This window comes from Osmerus mordax (assembly GCF_038355195.1).
Source record: "Osmerus mordax isolate fOsmMor3 chromosome 28 unlocalized genomic scaffold, fOsmMor3.pri SUPER_28_unloc_8, whole genome shotgun sequence".
In the NCBI taxonomy this organism is placed as follows: Eukaryota; Metazoa; Chordata; class Actinopteri; order Osmeriformes; family Osmeridae; genus Osmerus; species Osmerus mordax.
The window spans coordinates 93774-116362 of record NW_027120411.1 but is presented as its reverse complement, the minus strand read 5'-3'; the positions used below and the strand labels follow the sequence as shown (position 1 = coordinate 116362).

General features: G+C 49.2%; 1 protein-coding gene across 1 annotated transcript; it reads right to left on the bottom strand.

Moving 5' to 3' along the window:
- Nucleotides 1-5221: 5221 nt before the first annotated feature.
- LOC136939039 (far upstream element-binding protein 3-like) lies at nucleotides 5222-15669 on the bottom strand. The gene is made up of 18 exons (XM_067231932.1): nucleotides 15522-15669; nucleotides 13663-13747; nucleotides 12717-12747; nucleotides 12170-12216; nucleotides 11959-12030; nucleotides 11808-11865; nucleotides 11504-11666; nucleotides 10993-11091; nucleotides 10787-10891; nucleotides 10588-10690; nucleotides 10044-10144; nucleotides 9716-9857; nucleotides 8004-8164; nucleotides 7809-7879; nucleotides 7623-7726; nucleotides 7449-7517; nucleotides 7088-7191; nucleotides 5222-6555 (listed from the first exon to the last, which is right to left on the bottom strand). The coding sequence occupies exons 1-18, from the start codon at nucleotides 15621-15623 to the stop codon at nucleotides 6547-6549; spliced, it is 1626 nt and encodes a 541-aa protein (XP_067088033.1). The 5' UTR covers nucleotides 15624-15669; the 3' UTR covers nucleotides 5222-6546.
- Nucleotides 15670-22589: the final 6920 nt, after the last annotated feature.

Sequence of the window (22589 nt, the reverse complement as noted above, 5' to 3'; positions counted from 1 at the left end):
TTTTTCAATTGATTTGACTCAATGAACAGTGGATTATTTTCTTTTCCAAGGGTAAAATGGAGGAGTTTGGCTGGAAAGCCACGGTCAAATTTAATAGACGGGAAAGATGTGCTTTATTTGGTAGGATAAAATTTAATTAGCTTAGAACGGCCCTTGAGAGACAAAGGGAACTCAATATGTACCCAATCCGAATCTCTTTGGGGAAACAGACTGTTGAAAGTCAAAAGAAATGTTGAAGAGAATAGCGGGCTCTTTTAGCCGGGGCGGAGAGAAAGGGAAGGGCCGGGAGGCGGCAGGTGACTGGCACGCGTAAAAACAAGAGAGACACTTTTGGCACGCGGCTGATTATTTCTCGGTGAAAGACTAAGAGACCGAAATTGAGGTTCCTTCAGGTCTGCCCCACTTAGACCAGCTGAAGACAACACATGAAAAGGACTGAGGAGCGGAGCACGAGGAGAGGGGTGGGCGCTATGCAAACAGAGCCGTTAGGGGACAGACCCTGTCAGAAGTAGTTATGGGAATGTGCCCAAATGGCGGACGAATATTGTTCCAAAGATCTACTTAATATCGTCAACCATTTATGCATATTCATGTTCCGAATGCATACAATATGACGCTAAGCACCAATTCATGGGGCGCGCAGACAGGCAAGGACATGTGCACCCCTTACACCCCCTCCTCGCTCCTTCTTCTATCCCCTGATAATCCGAGAAGAGGGCGCCTTGTCCTGTCCCGCGTCCCGGTGAAAGGAGACGGCTGCTCGGGGCTGAACGCTGGGGGCTTTATCATATCAAATGCTCATTAAACTGCTGTCTGAATTCAGACCTGCCGCCGCTAAACATGGCAATTAAATCGACGTCTACATCGAATAAGTTCACATGGCCAAATTAGGCTATACAGGGTTTTCATCCCTCCGTGTAGGGCCGCTAATTAATTTACATAAACATAAATCAACAGACATATGCTTGTATAAACATAGGCCTATAGCGAGGTTGATGTAAATTATTAGGGTACTCTCTTGATTAAGCAATGGATATAGAGTTGTCTCATAAACAACAGTTTTATTATTATAATTTTGCCAGGTAGGCTCGACTGATCAAGTGCGCCGGGCAAAAACGTTTCCAGCAGATCATATGCTTCGACGGCTTGTTGTATACCTTTATCGATGCAACTTTTGATGAACAAACTTTTGATATTAATTGATAATGTGGTTATTTTTAAGCTATTTCTAAATTACCGAGCGCGCGTAAACGTGCCTCTACAGAACGGGTCTAACGGTCTACGGTGAACGGTCTCCGTAAACATTTCAAGAAAACAATAATGTAAAACATTTTTTTTTCTTATTACTGAAATAATTGAGGTAGAAGCAATGACATAATCACAACTTCCTTCTTTAAGCTAATACAATTAAAAGTAGGCTAAATAACATTAATCAAATCACCAGGTCATAAGACTAAGTCCGTGGTCTAAAACTAAAATAGCCACCGTTTAAATGGGGCACGTGAATGGAACGAACCTACTCTAAGACGTGTGACATTATGCGTGCTTCCAGCAGTTACAAGAGAGCAACCGATGTCACCGTTGCTGGCCCGAAAAAAGCAGGTTCTAAAATATACCTGTAGTTGCACTGTGAAGGTGCTTCGTGTGGCCCGCGCGCGGGGAGCTAAAACAGCTTAATTGAAACCTCTCCAGAAGGGGTTAATGGCCTTGCGCGCTAACTGATATGGTTTGTAAATTGGGCTCCAATTATCACTCACATTGAAGAGCTCAGTCCCGGTTACTTCTGCCTCAGGGAGCCAGGGAGACGGAGGTCCTGGGAGGATAGAGAGATGAAAAAGAGGATAAGGAAAGTAAGAAGATAGAGAGATGAAAAAGAGGATAAGGAAAGGAAGAATATAGAGAGAAAAAAACACGTGGCTGTATGATTAGGGTGCTAAAATACACAGGTATATTTGAATATGTATGTAAATATATATTTACATAATACATATTTACTTGAACAGTAATAAATATGGACAGCGCCACTGCTGCGAAGCGGAGACGGACTTAACCCTTTCACCCCCGACAGGGAATGCAGAGGATCAGAGGGGTGATCTGAAAACAAGTGTCAAGATTTGAAAACAGCTGCAGAGAGTTAGTGGGGGTCTGGGGGGAGGGGGGCTCTATGGCCGGAGCCCAGTGTCTGCTGTTCTCTCTGGGAGGGGGGCAGGGGTCTAGGATGGGGGGTGGAAGCAGGGGGGGGGGGGGGTGCAGCGGTTCCCAATAACCTGGGATTTAGATCCATTTGACATCCTGCCCAGCAGAACAGGAGAGAGGCTGGGGGGAGGAGATAGGGTGAGAAGGAGGGGAACAGAATGAGGAGAGAAAGGAGGAGAGGAGGAGCAGAGTGGTCAAGGGAAGAGGGAGACAGACAGAGAGAGAGACAGAGAGAGAGACAGAGAGACAGAGAACGAGACAGAGAGGTAGAGAGACAGAGAGAGAGGTAGAGAGACAGAGAGAGAGACAAAGAGAGAGGTAGAGACAGACAGAGAGAGAGACAGGGAGAGAGGTAGAGAGAGAGGTAGAGAGAGAGATACAGACAGAGAGAGAGAGAGGTAGATACAGAGCAGTAGTTGATACATGCATTACAGCTTGTGTCTCCTGGTAGTTTGGTTGTGTTCCAGCAAGAGCTAAATGTTTAATCAGCGGTTAGCAGCAATCCTCCAGGCTCTGCCTTACTTACCGCTCTGCTCACAGATCACGTTACACACACACACAAACTCTCCTGCTCAATCACACACACACACAAAAATAAATCACACACAAAAAAATACATATTTTTCTGAAACACACACATGTTTTTTCACACACATTCCCTTAAGTATTAATATCTACCAGAGAGAGACGGTCACACATTTATTTTATATTGAAATGGATTGGTTTGAGTAATAATACGATGTAATCATCCATTGTTTTTTCCTCTTGCCTCAGTACCTTGTGTAACATTGACCTGTGTTTTGGAGGCTCTACCAATTCCAGACTCCAAGTCTCAATCAGCCTCCCTGTTAAAATGAAGCAACACACAGACAGACAGGCCTTGTCGCTCCCCACACACCCTCAGTTAATCACTCACTCATGTCCCAGTCAGTAGGGTCACGACAGTGTGCTCACTCATCTGTTATGGAAGCCAAATGCTCTTCTGGCAGACTGGCACAGAACACAAGTCTGTTAGACACACACACACACTCTCTCTCGCTCCCTGGGTCTATTAGACACACACATTCTCTCTCTCTCTCTCTCCCTGGGTCTATTAGACACACACACACTCTCTCTCGCTCCCTGGGTCTATTAGACACACACACTCTCTCTCTCCCTGGGTCTATTAGACACACACACACACACTCCCTGGGTCTATTAGACACACACACACACACTCCCTGGGTCTATTAGACACACACACACACACTCCCTGGGTCTATTAGAGACACGTACACACACTCCGTGTCACACACATTAGTGAGCAGAGACCCGGCCAATAAAAACCTGCTGACCAGATTCCCCCCCGCCGCGCCTCCCCCCCCCCGGCTTCCTGTCTCCTTAACAGCCGTTTACCCTCTTACATGTGATCACCGGAAGGCTCTAGAAGTCTGACGTCAATCACGCCTCATCACCGCCTGGGGACACGGTGCTGCCGTGGCAGCGGTTGCCGGGGACCTGTAGCGAGGGTGACAACCGTGTCAAGGTGAAGTATTGTTCATCTTGAGTGGCTGTCTATATCCTGGTCTTTCACTCAGGAGAATGACCTACCCGCAAATAGACATGGGATTATCTGTTTAGTATATAGTGATAGGTGTGACGTTGTGTGCGTTTGATTGGGTGGTGAAACACACGTTAAACTGGGAAAAATCTGGCGTGAAAATGTGTTAATGTGGACTACCAGTGACTTGACATTGAAATTAAACTCGAGACATATCCTTGGGATAAATAGATTTGGGTAAAACGTAAGCTTTGAAACGTTTCAACACACTAAAACAATGTCGTGGAAGCGTTTCAAAAGAAAGTGTCAACATTTGCAATCCCCTTTCTCTTGGAAGTCACACATTGCCAAGACCTCGAATTGGAAAATGGCTCAGAAATACTTTTTATTTCATCTGTGGTATTTTATGTGAAGTTCAAGGGCTGTGGAACTTTGTTTTTCTTTAATTTAGTTGTGAGTTGTTCTGAGTTCACTACACCCTGACATTTCAGTAGGACTTCCACCAAAACATTAAATTGGTTATATTATTTGTTGAATTATATTAGGGAGTCAGGTGGCTGAGCGGTTAGGGAGTTGGGCTAGTAATCAGAAGGTTGCCAGTTCGGTTCCCGGCTGTGCAAAATGACGTTGTGTCCTTGGGCAAGGCACTTCACCCTACTTGCCTTGGGGGAATGTCCCTGTACTTACTGTAAGTCGCTCTGGATAAAAGCGTCTACTAAATGTAAATGTAATGTATTACTGTAGACTGGGGTTACTCTCAAACAAACGGTGAATCTCGGGACAAATTTTTCTTAAATGTTTCTATCACTCTCACACTTCAATCACTCTCCCCTCCTCCACCACTCCCCGCTCCTCCTCCACTCTCCCCTCCTCCACTCTCCCCTCTCCATAACTCTAACCTCTGGGGGGGGGAGGGAGAAAACATTTTTCATCATTTCTAGAAGGAAACTATCCAGACAGACAGATACGGACCCAGGTAAACAGAAGCTCACATCCTTTAGAGTCTAGATTTATTTGAAGCAAGGTACACAGCAACACAACTGGGAGACGAGAAGTCATTCCTACTTCAGCCTGGCGCGGTTAGTCTCCTCTGTTTGTTTAACAGTACAAAAATAAAGATTCTATATTGTTCGCCACGAGTTGTGGCTAATTATTATTATTTTTGAGTCAAAACAGTTCAAAGTAAGCGTAGAAATTAACTAGTGAGAATATATATTGCCTCTATTTGTGTACATGGCATAGAAAACTTTACACAGAAGATATGGTTGTTAGGATGCAGCCCAGAAGAGATATGGTTGTTAGGGTGCAGACTCCCCCCCCCCTCCCAGTCTCTGGGCTTGTGCCAGCCAATCAGAAGGCAGCAGACGACTCAAAAACAGGAATGTGTTTTCACAAAAGCCCACCATCTCATCGACTGCCCCCCTCCCACCTCCCCAACACCCCGTTTTTGTCAACAAAACATCATCCTTCACCCCCCCTTCCCTGTGTCTTTTAAATACATGGTTTATTTCATAATTTGTGCATATAGGAAACAGGTTCTAGAAAAAGAAGAATTGAGAGCACAGTTATACCGTCCCCAAGCCTCGCTCCTACAAAATAAAAGTCCACTGTGAGTAACAAGATAAATCTTAGGCCCCGCCGCACTGAGAACGTCAGATGGGGGGGGAGGAGAAGGGGGGAGTCACTAGTCAACATCTGAAATACAAAACCCTCAGAACAGGTAGGGTGACAGGTAAGGAAGAGGATGGGCTTAGCAGTCTGGAGGAAGAGCACGTGCTGGTTAGATTTGCACTTGGTGAAGACGCAGCATCAAATTCACAAACACTTTAACCCATATGTCTGAGCAGCGAGTCACACACAGGAGAGAGGGGGAGGGAGGGAGAGAGGGAGGGAGGGAGGGGGAGGGAGGGATAGAATGACTGATGCCAGATTCACATGAACATTTCTTATTTCGACAAATAGACTTAAATATAGCATGAGGAGAAATACCATAACAATATTCAATCAAACTCATCATAAACGTTCAATAACAGATCATTTTGAGAAGCACTTTATCTATCACACGAAATAATAAAAACGCAAGATTTATAAATGTAGGAGGAAGGAAATCTATATTCATCTCCACACTGAAATAAAGATATTGCAACCTCCCTGAACACACAACAAAGACTGAGCAATCAAAATGGGATAAATAAGGAATTAGAAACCATACCAGTAATTTAGTACAAAAAAAAATTCTCCAGACAGTTGTACATTACATGTCAATCTCACAACATTAAAATGTTCGACGTAAAAAACACTAAATCAAACCGAACCTCTGTGACGCCCTGCCTTTATTCAGGAGCCTTCAGACTGCTAAGCCCTGTGAAGCCACACCTTTATTTAGCCAAAAGAAACACAAAATAAGAAGGACACAAAAAGAATGAAATAAAAAGATTATACTGCATTTTGTTCAAAGCCACACTGATACATGTTCAAGTTTGATGGAAAACAAAACCAAAAAGGTTGTTTTCAAGACCAGAGACTAACCTCCCCAAAACAATTACCAGGTGAAATATCAATTTTACGTAATAAAACATAAAAATAAAAAAAATACATTGGAAATAAAAAATAAAGGGAAAGTGAAAACGTCTGATTTCTTTTCTTCAATTAATATTATTATTTTTTTAGTCATTCTAAAGCGAGTGTGTTACAAAAAAGAAAATGAATGCGCAAAGCCGTTGAAAATATCTTCTAAACCTCAATAGTACTGTTAACGGTTGTCTTCCTTGTCCTCAATCGCTCCAAACTCTTCTCTGTGGAGATGGTGTCTAGTGGTCCTGAGAACACACACACACACACTTCAGAACACAGTGTGTGTGTTACCTGGCTGGTGTGTGTGTGTGTGTTACCTGGCTGGTGTGTGTGTGTGTTACCTGGCTGGTGTGTGTGTTACCTGGCTGGTGTGTGTGTGTGTGTTACCTGGCTGGTGTGTGTGTGTTACCTGGCTGGTGTGTGTGTGTGTGTGTGTGTTACCTGGCTGGTGTGTGTGTGTGTTACCTGGCTGGTGTGTGTGTGTGTTACCTGGCTGGTGTGTGTGTGTGTGTGTGTTACCTGGCTGGTGTGTGTGTGTGTGTGTTACCTGGCTGGTGTGTGTGTGTGTGTTACCTGGCTGGTGTGTGTGTGTGTTACCTGGCTGGTGTGTGTGTTACCTGGCTGGTGTGTGTGTGTGTGTTACCTGGCTGGTGTGTGTGTGTGTGTTACCTGGCTGGTGTGTGTGTGTTACCTGGCTGGTGTGTGTGTGTGTGTGTGTGTGTGTTACCTGGCTGGTGTGTGTGTGTGTGTTACCTGGCTGGTGTGTGCGTGTGTTACCTGGCTGGTGGGGGCGGAGGGCCAGAGGTACGCCCCCTGCTGTCTGTAGTACTCTGCTACAGCCGCTCCGTACTCTGGGACAGGACTCTGCTGGGACGACTGACCTACACACACACACACGCACGAGAACACACACACACACACGCACGAGAACACACACACACACACGCACGAGAACACACACACACGCACGAGAACACACACACACACACACGTGTAAGAAAAATACACCCAATAAGAGAATAAAGAGAGAGAAGAAAACAGAAAGAGAGAGGTAGAGAGACAGAGAGGTAAAGAGATATAAAGGTAAAGATAGAGAGAGGTAGAGACAGAGAGAGGTAGAGGGCTGGAGACATCACACCTAGTTTCTTATAGTACTGCTCCCATGCTTTGGAGTAGTCCATCTGACCAGCCTGGGAACCATTGTGACCTGGAGACACATACAACAGTACAGCACACAATAAGAAGAATATATTTTTTTGTGTGTGTGTGTACGTACTGGGGTCAGTGTGTGTGTATGTGTGTGTGTACGTACTGGGTTCAGTGTGTGTGTACGTACTGGGGTCAGGCTGGCCAGCTGCCTGCCAGGTTTGGTAGGTGGTTCCCCATCCGCCCGTCATGAATGCCTGGGCACCACCGCTGCAACACAACACACACACATCAGTACTGCACGCATACACACACACACACACACACGCACACACACAGCAGGGGGAGGTACCTCTGGTGTGTGGCTGCAGGCTGGGTGAAGGGGCTGAATCCAAACCCTCCGTTGCTCATGATGCCTGAACCCTGGAGACACAGAGTTAGAACATGGCCGTCTTCATCACCATCACCATCATCGCTATCATCACAATGCAAGGCTGTGTCCATGGTGTGTGTGTGTGTGTGTGTGTGTGTGTGTGTGTGTGTGTACCCCTATCTTGTCGTCTATGAGCTGGCGTGCCAGGTCCATCTGAGGGGCGGTGCCGCGCAGGGTGAACACCCTGACGCTGGGGTCTGTGCTGGGCGGAGGGTTCCTCTGCAGCTCCACGTGGGCTCCAGACTGCTGGTTGATGCTCTTGATGGTGTCCCCCCCTGACACACACACACACAAACACAGCAGGTGGAGAGATATTGAGTACAGCCAGGCTGCTTGAGACTGAGGGTCTCCTCCCCCCCCCCTCCCCCTCAGGGGGAGGAACACCCACATTCAGACACCCGTTAGCACCTTCTTCCCTACAAGCAGACACTCTATTGACCCTACTTGACACCACGCTGAAAAGGCCTCCTAACCTTCCCCCTCCCCTCGCCTCTGACCCTCCCCTCGGCCCTGTGCCAGCCCCAATAGACTCCCAGGAGCATGAAGCCATTGTGCTCCAGATGAACCCTGCTTGATGAACCCATGAGGAGGGCAGCAGAGACAGGCAGGCTGGAGACACCAGAGTAGCACACAGGGCTCCCTCCCTCTGTCTCCACACACACACACACACAGTTGTACTACCGTGTACAGTCATATTCAATGCAGGGAGTCATACATGTTTAGCAAAGTGTGTGTTTGTGTATGTGGCAAGGGGGGGTGGGGGCGTTTGGTTGGGGTGGAGCAGAGGATGGTTTGTGTCTGGGGGGTATTTAGAGACCGGGGGGTAACAGGGGGGGGGGGGGGGGGGGCGTGGCTCCTGTATGGCTAAGACATTAATCACCATCGGCCAATAGAGAGGCTTGACAGCACCACCAGTTCATCCTCCTGCTCCCAGCCTGCCAGACATATGGACCTGCTACACACACACACACATGCTCTCACACACACACACACACACACACACATGCTCTCACACACTTGACATTTGTGCAGCTTTGCCTTTTCATTACCTCCCCCCTCCTCCCAACACCAGTCAACCAGTGAATGGTCAATGACTTTTAAATAGGGCCAATAGAGTGAGTATGAATGGCTAATAAGCTCATTCATCCTGTCAACCCTCCCCTCCCAGCTCTCTGGATAGGGGGAGAGGCAGGGGGGGAGGCGGGGGGGGAGGCTGGGGGGGGAGCAGGCCCAGACAGGAGGCAGAGCGTAGGAGGTAGGACATAAGGGAGGAGAACAGGCCTGTGCTTGAGAGAGAGAGAGAGGCGGGGAGGGAGAGAGAGAGGGAGAAACGATTAAGGAGAAAGTGCAGGGTAAGGTAAGAGAAAGAAATAAGGGGAGAGGAGAGCATTGCTCGGCCGCCCAGGTACTTGTGACACATTAGAGACTTTCAGTCTTTTACCTTGACAGACAGCTAATGGACCGAGGAGAGGGAGAGACGAACGAAGAGGGAGAGAAAGGAAAAGAGAGAGAGGGATGGAGGCAGAGAAAGAGGGGGAGAGAGGAGGAGAGATCAACATGATAAAAGGCTCGCTTGGCTTCTCAAGGCTGACCTCTGAAAGAGGCACGTATGGTTGTGTTCATCCATGCAGCAGTGTGTGTGTGTGTGTGTGTGTGTGTGTGTGTTTGTAATAGTATATTTAACAGTAATGAAGGTTGTACGACCCTAACCTCACACCCATTATTCCTGTCATCTCACAAGTGCGTGTCTGTTTGTGAGTGTGTGCTTACGTGTATGTACGTGTGTGTCTATGTGATTGTGTGTGTGTGTGTGTGTTAGCCCCTACCTTTGCCAATCACCAGGCCACACTTGTCAGCAGGTATGGTGTATGTCACTTCCTGTAGTCCTCCAGGTGAACCCAGGTTCCAGTCCCCTCTGACCCGGCCACGCCCCCTCGCCCCGGCCACGCCCCCAAACCCATCTCTGTCCTGCAGACACGGCACAGGATCAGGAAGAGTCTGGATTTGTGTGTGTGTGTGTGTGTGTGTGCGTGCGTGTGCGTGCGTGTGTGTGGCGTGTGTGTGTGTGTGGTGTGTGTGTGTGTGGTGTGTGTGTGGTGTGGTGTGTGTGTGGTGTGTGGTGTGTGTGTGTGTGTGTGTGTGTGTGGTGTGTACCTGAGCGGTCTGGATCAGCTCGTTGATGAGGTGTACAGCGTGCTGGCAGCGGTCAGACTGACCCATCACCATGGCAACACGTTCCGGGCTGATCCCGTCGTCTGGCAACAACAACAACAAGGTTATAGGCATCAACAGGTTTAACATGCAACACCCTAACATGCTACACCCTAACATGCTACACCCTCACATGCTACACCCAAACATGCTACACCCAAACATGCTACACCCTAACATGCTACACCCTAACATGCTACACCCTAACATGCTACACCCAAACATGCTACACCCTAACATGCTACACCCAAACATGCTACACCCCTAACATGCTACACCCAAACATGCTACACCCAAACATGCTACACCCTAACATGCAACACCCAAACATGCTACACCCCTAACATGCTACACCCTAACATGCTACACCCTAACATGCTACACCCTAACATGCTACACACAAACCTTTAACTATTTACCAAACTCCCTTACTCACATATTCACATGTGCGCACACACACACACACACCTCCAGCAGACACACACACCTGGTTTGAACTGGATCCTGACCCCGGCATCGTTCTGGATCTTCTTGATCATGTCTCCACTCCTGCCGATCACGATGCCCACTGCAAACCTGGGCACTGCCACCTGGGCGCACACACACACAGGTCAGTTGCTAGGTCATGTGATGCGTTCCTCCCCTCCCTGCCCCCTCCTCCCCCCTCCTCCCCCCCGGGTGCTTACGTCCAGGGTGCTGCCCCCCAGCCTAGGGTTGAAGTCGTTCCTCCCAGACCTGAAGTCTCCCTGGTCCTTCTCCCTGATGATCTCCAGAACCAGCTCCCGAGCTTGCTGAAGGGGGGGGAGGTGGATGAAGACTTCCGAACATACAAACCTGTGTGAGGTGATAAAGTGATGTGATTGGCTGTGTAGGCTGTGTGGGCGGGGCTCACCTGGACCTTGTAAGGATCACCTGAGATCCTGAGGGGCTTGTCTGCTCCTGTGGGCATCGGTCCATCCTGGATCATCATCATCTTCACCCCCGCTCGCTCCTGAATCACACCACCACCACCATCATCATCATCATCAACATTATCATCATCATCATCACCACCATCAACATTATCATCATCACCACCATCAACATTATCATCATCATCATCACCACCATCAACATTATCATCATCACCACCATCAACATTATCATCATCATCATCACAACCATCAACATTATCATCATCACCACCATCATCATCATCATCATCATCATCACCACCATCATCATCATCAATCATCACCACCATCATCATCAACATTATCATCATCACCTTCATCATCACCACCATCAACATTATCATCATCACCTTCATCATCACCACCATCAACATTATCATCATCATCATCATCATCATCATCATCATCATCATCATCATCACCACCACCATCACCCCCGGCCCCCCTCACCTGCAGCTGTTTGATGGTGTCGCCCCCCCGGCCGATGACCAGACCCACTTTACTGGCAGGAATCAGCATCTCCTGGACCGAACTGCCCCCCTCGCCATCGCCATGGAAACCAGGGCCGCTCCGACAGCGCTCCACGATCTGACTGAGCATCCTCTTAGCCTGCCTGGGGGGGGAGAGCAGGAGGAGGAAGACGGGGGGAGGGGGAGGGGGGAGGGAAGAGGAGGGGGGAAGAGTGAACACACTTTTTTAAACAGAAGTCCAGTGTTGTGAAGTGTGTGTGTGTGTGTGTGTGAAGAGGACTTACTCAATGCTCTCTGGAGTTCCTGTCAGTGAGCAGGGTCTCTCCATCATACCTCCACTCTCTAGGAACACGAACACACACACACACAGCATTAGACCTTCAGTGTCTCAAGCAATGCAGGTAGCTAGATACCACACACACACAGTTTTCTTACCGGAGGCTATCTGTATCTTACACCCTGACTCCAGCTGGATTCTGGTGATCTGTTCTCCTCCTCGACCAATGACTAGAGAGGAGGGGGAGAGTGAGAGTTTAGAGGAGATTAAAGAGGCGAGGGGAGGGGGAAAGGAGAGAGGAGAGGAGAGACGTCTCCATCAGCTGGGTTAGTGAGACCTAACAGACTGAGGGGTCCTCAGCAGACTTACTGAATCCAACCATTCTATCAGGCACTTTGTAGTCTTCTGTTATCACCCTGAGGAAAGACAAGACACACCATTTAGTCACTGTGTGTACACGTGTGTGCACACATGTGTGTGTGTGTTTGGTTTAGTACATGCTGTATCCATTCAAGAGGATTCCATTAGAAACATCTACAGTCTCAGCCCCAAGGACGAGAGCTGATAAATATGTTACGATTGCGCGCACACACGCGCGCGCGCACGCACGCACGCACTCACACACACACACACACACACACACCTCTATTTGCAAACAAGACAAGGATGCAGAGGGCAGATCATTATCTAGGCCTGACTAGCTCACAGGTCCCCTGCTGTGCTGTGTGTGTGTGCGTGTGTGTGTGTGTGTGTGTGTGAGTGTGTGGGAGTGATCGACAGGGGCAGGGTGGTATTACACCAAATAGCTGAATCAATATCTTTCTCCTGGCACACGAATATCATGCTTCAACCAGCCAGTCACTCAGTCAGTCAGCCAGTCAGCCAGCCAGCCAGCCAGCCAGTCAGTCAGTCTTACCTCTGGTGTCCCATGGCTGCTAGCTGGTTACCTGCAGAGACATGAGAGGAAGGAGGGGGGATGACGGACAGAGAGATACAGCAGGAAGAATAAAGTAGAAATGGTAGGATGGGAGAGGGGAGGGGAGGAGGGGAGAGAGGGAGAATAAGGGAGAGTTGAGGGGAGGAGGGGAGAGAGGGAGAATAAGGGAAAGGGGAGAGGAGGAGGGGAGAATAAGGGAGAGGGGAGGAGGGAGAGAGGGAGAATAAGGGAGAGGGGAGGAGGGGAGAGAGGGAGAATAAGGGAGAGGGGAGGTTAGAAAGTCAAACTTGTCTTCATGAAACAAAACAAAGACATAACCAACACTGAGAACTCCAAAAAGCCTCCCTCCCTCCTCCCCCATCCTCCCCTCGCTCTCCTCCCTCCCTCCTCCCCCATCCTCCCCTCGCTCTCCTCCCTCCCTCCTCCCACTCCCTGTTCTCTCTCTCCCTCCCTCCTCCCACACCCTGTTCTCTCTCTCCCTCCCTCCTCCCCCATCCTTCCCCCTCCTCCTTCTCCTGTCTCCCCCCTCCAAGGAAGACTGACCGCCACACAGATTGATCAATATTGTGCTATATTGGAGGAACAGCGGGTGACCACACACGCATCCACAGAAATCCCCATGCTGGCTGTGACCGGGACTACGGCCAGCCGCACTCTACGATTGGGTGACGGGCTGTGATAATGGCGTGTGATTGGACGTCAGTCTGGGGTAATAGCCAGCAATTGAGGGACCTTCCCAGGTAATGAGTGTATTATCTCTGTAGGGGTGGTGGGTGGGGACAGAGGGGTCTCCGTGGTTACCAACAGGCAGTATGGAGATAAACTGGAGTGGGCTCCTGTAACAGTCCTGATGAGTTAAGATCAACACTACTGGGGGTGGGTGTGTGGAGAGGTGTGTGTGGAGAGGTGTGTATGAGTGTCTGACCTGTGTAGGCGTAGAGGGAGGGGTCGACGCCCGGCGGAGAACTGTTCATGTGGGACATAGGCTCCGCCCCCATTTTAGCAGCCATCTGGGACAAAGAGCACAGGACAGCAGTCAACACCAAAGACATCCACCAGTCAACACCAGTCAACACCAGACACATCCACCAGTCAACACCAGACACATACACTAGTCAACACCAGACACATACACTAGTCAACACCAGACACATACACTAGTCAACACCAGACACATACACTAGTCAACACCAGACTCAGCTACCAGACACAGTGTAAAGTAACATCTCAGCTACCAGACACAGTGTAAAGTAACATCTCAGCTACCAGACACAGTGTACCAATAATACTCGTATTCCAGAGCCAGTACAACATGGCTGTTATGATGTGTGTCTCTGTAAAGACATTGCAGGTGGCCTCACATCAGATCGGTCTCTTTAGCAGGGACATGAGGAAGGAGGCAGCAAAGTCTTCAAGTCTAATTTTATTTGATTACTTTCCAGCACCTTCTAGTTAGAGTAACCATGTATTTGTCCCCGGGTGCAGATGGAGCATAATGCTGTTTTGCTGCACGGGTGAAAAAGCACTTACGACGGAGAAGGTACCAAGCCTTTTTCGCTAATTGTCTTTTGAGCTGAGAGCATCAAGTCTGTTGACACAGATTCACCAGTTGAGGTGTGAAAGCCTGGGTCTAACCTTGACGATCTGAATGACAACAAAGATGCTTAGAAGAAAAGACGAACGTTGAATTGGATCTGGAGTGCGCTGAACGTTTCTATTTGCTGCCCTTTGCAACACTCAGGGAGACTGAGTTGAAGGAAGATATTTCAATAGCTTGGTGGCCAGAACAGGTCGTTATTATGTATTAACAGTCTAAAAAATATGGATTTAAACTGCTTATGCTCTTCTTCTAAGACTAACCCTGTATCGTGTTACTGTGCTGATTATGAATGTCTAAGTAGTGAATCAAGCCTGTTTGCGCCTCTACATCAGGCAAGAAATTTTTATTGAAGTGGAAAAGTCGACGTGTTTCATCAAAAGGGCTTTCAACTACTTCAAACTGTTTATTTGGACCTTTTACATGTCTCTCCAGTATACTTTATACTGTGGAACACCGTTTTAAAATGTTAAGCATGTTATAATTTAGAGCAATAATTAAGTTCAGCAAACAACTAATACCATCATTATTATCACTGCCCCACATTCACAATGCTAGATACTTCCCACGGAGCGTGTATAGTGCTCATATGCGTTACATAAGGTAGCCTACTTAGCTACAAAACTTTGACAACAGCTAACAGGTTAGCTAGCTACCTAGCCTCCGCGGGGCAACGGGGGAGGGGATTTTAATCTGTTAACTACAAGCAAGCACCGGATGGGTTTATGTCCAAATCAAACTTGTTTTTATACAGGGAACCTTTTCAGAGATCTGTTCTGGTTAAGTTTCGATGTTTCAGACCAAGGCCACAACGAATCCCTGAACTTTAGTAACTCAACAACAGGTTGCATGTGGACACGTGTGACCAACTCAGCTAGCCACAGAGTTAGCTAGCCTGCTAGCACGAAAGACAGTACTTCAGATCTTCGACGTGACAACACTACAAATTGGATTAACATGTTTTCGTGTCGTGCTGTGGACCGAAAAGACGCCAGCACAGCTAGTGCGCATAGCGAAGTAGAGCTGGATGACAGCTAGCATGCTATGTGGCTTGCTAATGTGTTTTTCTTGAGCGCATAGCAGAAGCTGGAGACATGGGCGAGTTCGAATAAAAGTGCTTTAGCGTCGTTTAAAAGGCCCGTTTCCACTTCCGTCAAATCGTAAATGAATTGCTCCACTCTTGTTACCTGTCGAGCCCGATGTAAAGCGTCGGCGAAGCCGTCAGCTTTCAATCCGGGCTGAGGTATTGCGGCCTGTCCCTGTACCAGCTCCGCCATCATCATCATCATGATCCACGGCCAGCCTGCGGCTCAGCTGGTAGCAGCACACACCGCTCTCAATCCGCTTCCGCGTTCGGCCGGTCACGTGGTGCAGCCTTTGCCTCGTGTAGTGCGCTGAACTCTTCAGTTGGGCAGTGAGATTGTAACTATTTTAGATCTTTAATTGATTATGGTTATTATATCCTTTAAAAACGCTTTTTATATGGGCATGCTAAAGCAAATAAAAGTCATTGTTTGTAGGTGGACAATCAGCATGTTTGAAGAATTAACATCTGGTATTTTGGGTTGTGGTGAAATTTTATTCAAGACAAAAAATACGTTTTGTGCGCTATGTAAATGATACTCCTGTCGCAACAATGACGATGTATCTCTGCGCTGGTGACGTGACCAGATCTCTAGACTGACATGTCTGATAACCCTGACCTGACCTCTGCTGCCCTGAATACCTGAGGTCTGGTGACACATACACACATATATACACACACTCCTCCGGTCCTTCAGGATGTGACACACCTGGCCCGTGGTATCAGATGCAGCTGATAGAGAGAGAGGTAGAGAGAGGAGAGATAGGTAGAGAGAGGAGAGAGAGAGAGAGGTAGAGAGAGGAGAGAGAGAGGAGAGAGAGAGAGAGAGAGAGAGAGAGAGAGAGAGGGGAACTCTCCCACCCCACTCCCCCCGGGAGGTAGAGAGGCAGAGGGAGAGAGGAGGGAGGGTGTGACAGACCAGGAGAGAGGAGGGAGGGTGTGACAGACCAGGAGAGAGGAGGGGGGGTGTGACAGACCAGGAGAGAGGAGGGGGGGTGTGACAGACCAGGAGAGAGGAGGGGGGGAGTGACAGACCAGGAGAGAGGAGGGGGGGGAGTGACAGACCAGGAGAGAGGAGGGGGGGTGTGACAGACCAGAGGGAGAGAGGAGGGAGGGTGTGACAGACCAGAGGGAGAGAGGAGGGGGGGAGTGACAGACCAGAGGGAGAGAGGAGGGAGGGTGTGACAGACCAGAGGGAGAGAGGAGGGGGGGGTGTGACAGACCAGAGGGAGAGAGGAGGGAGGGTGTGACAGACCAGAGGGAGAGAGGAGGGAGGGTGTGACAGACCAGAGGGAGAGAGGAGGGAGGGTGTGACAGACCAGAGGGAGAGAGGAGGGAGCACTCTTGCTCTCTCACACACACACACATTCATACACACACCCTCCAAATGCACTCTATAGGATGTCAGTTATTTCCTGTTGATTCTCGGAGGGTACTTGAGAAACCATAATTTTCCACTTGGAAGAGCCCTTCAAAGAGCCCTTCACACACACACTCCAGGATGTGCAGATGGACACACATGAGCGACTGCACACACACACATACACACACATGATACACGCTTGAGACGAAGAACAAGAAGAAGAGACTCAGTGGTTCCTGTGACTGAGAGGATTCTGGGACGTGTAGTCCTGTGACTGACAGGATTCTGGGACGTGTAGTCATGCCTGTTAGGGCAGGTCACTGACAACATGTCAAAATTGATGAAAATGGTCGAGGTTGAAACACCTTTCAATTCAGCTCTCCCTCTCTCTCTGCTCTCTCTCGTACTCTCTCTCCCTCTCGTTCTCCCTCTCTCTCTGCTCTCTCTTTCGTTCTATCACCCTCCCCATTGGTCACCCTCTCTCTCTACTCTCTCTCACACTCTCTCTCCCTCTCGTTCTCCCTCTTTCTCTGCTCCTCTTTCCTTCTTCACCTCTTGTCTACCCCCCTCACCCTCCCCCCCCCCTCTCAGGGGTTGTCCATTGAGAGCCAGTGAAGCGTCTAACTGTTAGAAGAGATAGACATTTACTTGCTTTAGTTCCTGCCCAGAGGAGAGAGAGAGACCAGCAGCGCCACATTACGAGGAGGATAAAGTAGCAGATAGACCACACTGCTCTTCACAGCACCCCCCTCCCTCCCTCCCTCCCTCCCTCCCTCCCTCTCTCTCTCTCTCTCTCTCTCTCTCTCTCTCTCTCTCTCCCTCCATCCCTCTTTATCTCTCTTCCATCTCTCTCTCTCCCCTCTCCTTCTCCATCTCTGTTCCTCTCTCCCCCCCTCTCCACCTACCCCTCGCTATAGCCCCCCTGTGGAGAACTCAGAAGGACAGAAACATCGATATCAAACTGAGGGACACAATTTGTCTCCTGAAGTAGAAAGTAGGTAGGGAGAGGTTTGGAAAGGGAGGGTTCTGATGGAATGGGTTCAGCTCTATAATAATTTAGACTTGGCTGTGTCAGGGATGTTTCTAGAAGGTTGCCTTGGTCAGGATGTTGTCTAGCCTGTCAGGGAGAGCAGAGATGGTGGGGGGGTGAGGATGTGGAGAATACAGACGAGATGATTTCAGAGAAAATGAAACCATTTATGGTGGTCTATCTAAGGTACCCATTAAAGATCTCTCTCTGGGACTCCTTTCTGTTCAGTTATCATCAGTTCAGTTATCATCAGGTCTGGTGAATACACACACACACACACACACACACACACACTGATGCTCAGGGGCAGGTCTGGTGAACACACACGCACACACACACACACACACACACACTGATGCTCAGGGGCAGGTCTGGTGAACACACACGCACACACACACATACACACACACACTGATGCTCAGGGGCAGGGTTGGGGAAAGTATGTGTGTAAACAGAGGCCTCCATCTTTTCTTCTCCTTGTTCTCTCACACTCAACACCAGCCCCTTGTTAGAGAGTGAGAGAGAGGAGAGAGGGAGAGGAGAGAAAGGAGAGGGAGAAGAGAGGGAGAGGAGAGAGAGGAGAGGAGAGGGAGAGAAGAGAGAGGAAAGAGAGGAGAGAGAGGAGAGAGGGGAGAGGAGAGAGAGCAGATGGAGAGGAGAGGGAGAGGAGAGGGAGAGGAGAGAGAGGAGAGGGGGGAGAGGGAGAGGAGAGAGAGGAGAGAGAGGAGAGGGAGAGGAGAGAGAGAGAGGAGATGGAGAGGGAGAGGAGAGGGGAGAGGAGAGGGAGAGGAGAGAGAGGAAAGAGAGGAGAGAGAGGAGAGGAGAGAGAGGAAAGAGAGGAAAGAGAGGAGAGAGAGGAGGGAGAGGAGAGAGAGGAGAGAGAGGAAAGAGAGGAGAGAGAGGAGAGAGATGAGAGAGAGGAGAGAGAGAGAGACATACAGTAGCTCTGTTACTGTAATGCCACACTTGCTTTTATTCAACCATTAAACATCAGACTGAGAGGCTGGAATCACCAGTCAAATGTTTTTCATTACATTGCCTTTTTTTGCTTGTCTTTAGAACCCATGAATTCTACTGAGATGATAAAGACGAAGAAAGACAGACAGAGAGGGGGAGAGAGAGAGAGAAAGAGAGAGAGAGGAAGAGAGAGAGAAAGGAGTGGGAAGAGAAAGAGAGAGAGAGTGAGAGAGAGAGAGAGAGAGAGAGGGAGGGAGAGAGAGAGGGAGGGAGGGACACATGGCAGGAGGGAAGGTTATGCCTACGCTTGTAAAAAATATTTCTCTCTCCTGTTCTCTCTTTCTATTTTGTTCTTTCTCCCTTGTTCTCTATATTCCCCTCTTTCCCTCCCGTTCCGTTTCACTCTCTCCCTTTCTCTCTCTCTCTCAGTGTCTCTCTAATGCTAACTTCTATTCACACCCCGGTTTATATTTGAAGTTTTAATCTAATTATTAACTATTTGGAGGGGATTTGAGGGAAGTGCTTTGTGTCTGAATCAGACGGTGTTTGGAAAGTCTAGCTGCAGTCTTGTGCCATTGAGAGTGGAGGTGGGGGGGGGGGGGGGTGAGGGGGGGTAGTGACAAAGACCTTGTCCAAAAATATTTAGTCAAGTCTTTTAGGTGTCATTCTAGCAGAGCTTACATTTAGCCAATGAAAGAGCAGCAGAAAGGCTTCTTTGAGTCCTGATTGGCAGATGCAACAGCTCTAAATGCTAATGAGGTCCAGATGGATAGGAGATTATCACCTCCCTCCCTCTCTCTCTCTCTCTCTCTCTCTGTCTTTCCGTACTTCTGTCCTCCACAAAAGTTTCTCTCTTGTCTGTTAACCCCCTCTCCCCGCACACACACCCTCACACACACACACCCTAACACACACACACACCCTCACACACACACACCCTCACACACACACACCCTAACACACACACACACCCTCACACACACACAACTAAGCCCTTCTTATTGCTCATTTCATACCCTGGGTGAGGGCAGCCCTTCATTCTCTCTGAAAAAAGCAACAGTTAATTAATTCATGGGGCCTGGCCTCTTGATCTGGTGTTTGGGAGGGTGTGTGTGTGTGTGTGGGGGGGGGGGGGGTTAGTAGGGGGTGGACAGAAGTTTAGATGGAGAGTGCTTAGTTGAAAGTGAACTGTGCCACACACCCCCCCCACACACACATCTGAAATAGGGGCACCTTTTGTTGCTGGGACAAGGCCAATTCATAGACAAGTGAGTCACACTAAAGTGCTCACCCACTTTCATTCAGCTGGTGGCGCACACACACGCACACACACACACACACGCACACACACGCACACACACACACACGCACACACACGCACACACACACACACACCACACACACACATGGGGGCATCAGGAACAGAAGGTGCAGAGAGTTGTGACAAAGACGACCCATGAAATGCTATTAGAGGCAGACTATGCTGTAGATTACACAGCCGTCAGACCACATAAAGGCATGTGATGTATTGCTGTTCCTATTTAAGACCCATCTAGGCATTAGCCCCTCGTTAGCAAGCACCCCCCAACGCCAGCCTGCCCCTCCTTCACAACCCAGACCCACCTCTGTGTGTGTGAGAGAGTGAGGAGAAGGAGGAGAGGAGAGAGTGGGGAGGAGGAGAGGAGAGAGAGAGGAGGAGAGGAGACAGAGAGGAGGAAAGAGGGAGGAGGAGGAGGAGGAGGAGAGAGTGATAGGGAGGTGGAGGAGAGTGATGAAGAGGAGGAGGAGAGAGTGATGATGAGGAGGAGAGAGTGATGAGGAGGAGGAGGAGGAGAGAGTGATGAGGAGGAGAGAGTGATGAGGAGGAGGAGGAGGAGGAGGAGAGAGTGATGATCAGGAGGAGGAGGAGGAGGAGAGAGTGATGAGGAGGAGAGAGTGATGAGGAGAGAGTGATGAGGAGGGAGAGCAGGTACTGAGCAGCTGGTCTTTGTCAAGGCCACAATGTGGGGTGTGTTCGTGTGTGTAAGTGTGTGTGTGCGAGTGTGTGTGTGTGTGTGTGTGTGTGGCAGGCTAGTAGAGAGAGAGGGAGGTGAGGGGGTGAAGAGGTTCAAACTCAGCCCATCTGTTGGCTTGTACAGATGTGTCTCTGTAACGGGAGTGAGTGTGTGTGTGTGTGTGTGAGTGTGTGCGTGAATGTGTGTGTGTGTGCGTGTGAGTCTGTGTGTGTGTGTGTGTCAAGTCCTGGCCTTCTATGATAAACTGTCTGTCTGTCTGTCTGTCTACCTTCCTGTCTGTCTGTCTGTCTGTCTGTCGGTCTATCTATCTGTCTGTCTGTCTGTCTGTCTGTCTGTCTGTCTGTCTGTCTGTCTGTCTGTCTGTCTGTCGGTCTATCTATCTGTCCGTCTGTCTGTCTGTCTGTCTGTGAACAGACCCAGGTGTAAGCAGAAGAAACAGACTAGTCTAGACTCTATTAATTTATTTTCATTGTGTGTGTGTGTTTATGTGTGTATGCGTGTGTACGCGTGTGTGTATGCGTGTGTGTATGCGTGTGTACGCGTGTGTGTATGCGTGTGTGTTTACGCGAGGCCGGGATGGAGGAGGGGCTGTAATGAAGGCTTCTATCCTGACCAATTAGACCTCCGACGTTTAATCACAATTAATCCCAATTAGAGGCTGTTGTCTCTCTACCTCTGATCTCATTATAGGCTGTTGTCTCTCTACCTCTGATCTCATGGGTTCATTAGCAGCCATGACTACTGAGAGATGCATTTAACCACGTTAGAGAGCCCCCTCCCTCCCACACACACACACACACACTGGGGGCTGGGGTGCTGAGGGGAGGTAGGGGGGAGGGAGGGGGAGGGAGGGAGGGGGGAGGGAGGGGGGAGGGGGAGAGAGGAACTCTTCTGCAGCCAGATGAAGTGTTATTTTTGTGTTGAGTCATCTCCCTCAGAGAAGCTTCTCCATGCTCTTCTGAACTCAGACGGTCATCAGAGCATTCCTGCTCCCTGGGAAACAATGAGACCCCAAGGACTAACTGGCCTAACTGGCCTTCTACAAGAGACATGAGAGTGGGAGAGAGAGAGGAGAGTGGGAGAGAGAGAGGAGAGGAGATGAGAGAGAGAGGAGAGGAAAGTGGGAGAGAGAGAGGAGAGAAGAGTGGGAGAGAGAGGAGAGGAGAGTGGGAGAGAGAGAGGATAGGAGATGAGAGAGAGAGAGGAGAGGAAAGTGGGAGAGAGAGAGGAGAGGAAAGTGGGAGAGAGAGAGGAGAGAAGAGTGGGAGAGAGAGGAGAATGGGAGAGAGAGAGGTGAGGAGAGTGGGAGAGAGAGGGGGGCAAAACAGGTACATTGTCTTTTTTAACATCTTTACAAATCACCATCATCTACTAGAGACATCTAGGTTGTATGGCCTTGAGGCACCCCCTCCCTTCCCCACTCCCTCCACTCTCCCTCCCTTAATCCAGAGGAGGGAATGGAAGCTGGGAGTGGTGTTTGTGTGTGTGTGTGCGTGTGGTGTTTGTGTGTGTGTGCGTGTGTGTATGTGGTGTTTGTGTGTGGTGTTTGAGTGTGTGTGTGTGCGTGTGTGTGTGTGTGCGTGTGTGTGGTGTTTGTGTGTGTGTGCATGTGTGTGTGGTGTTTGTGTGTGCGTGTGTGGTGTTTGTGTGTGTGTGTGTGCGTGTGCGTGTACCTGACAAAAACTCCAAGGTTGAACCGGTATTCTCCGGGGTCCATAATGAGCATAAAGATGTCTCTTCTGTGCTCACAGAGGTGCTAACCTCGTTACCCGCTCTCCATTCAGCTGACGAGCCGCGCGGATGAAA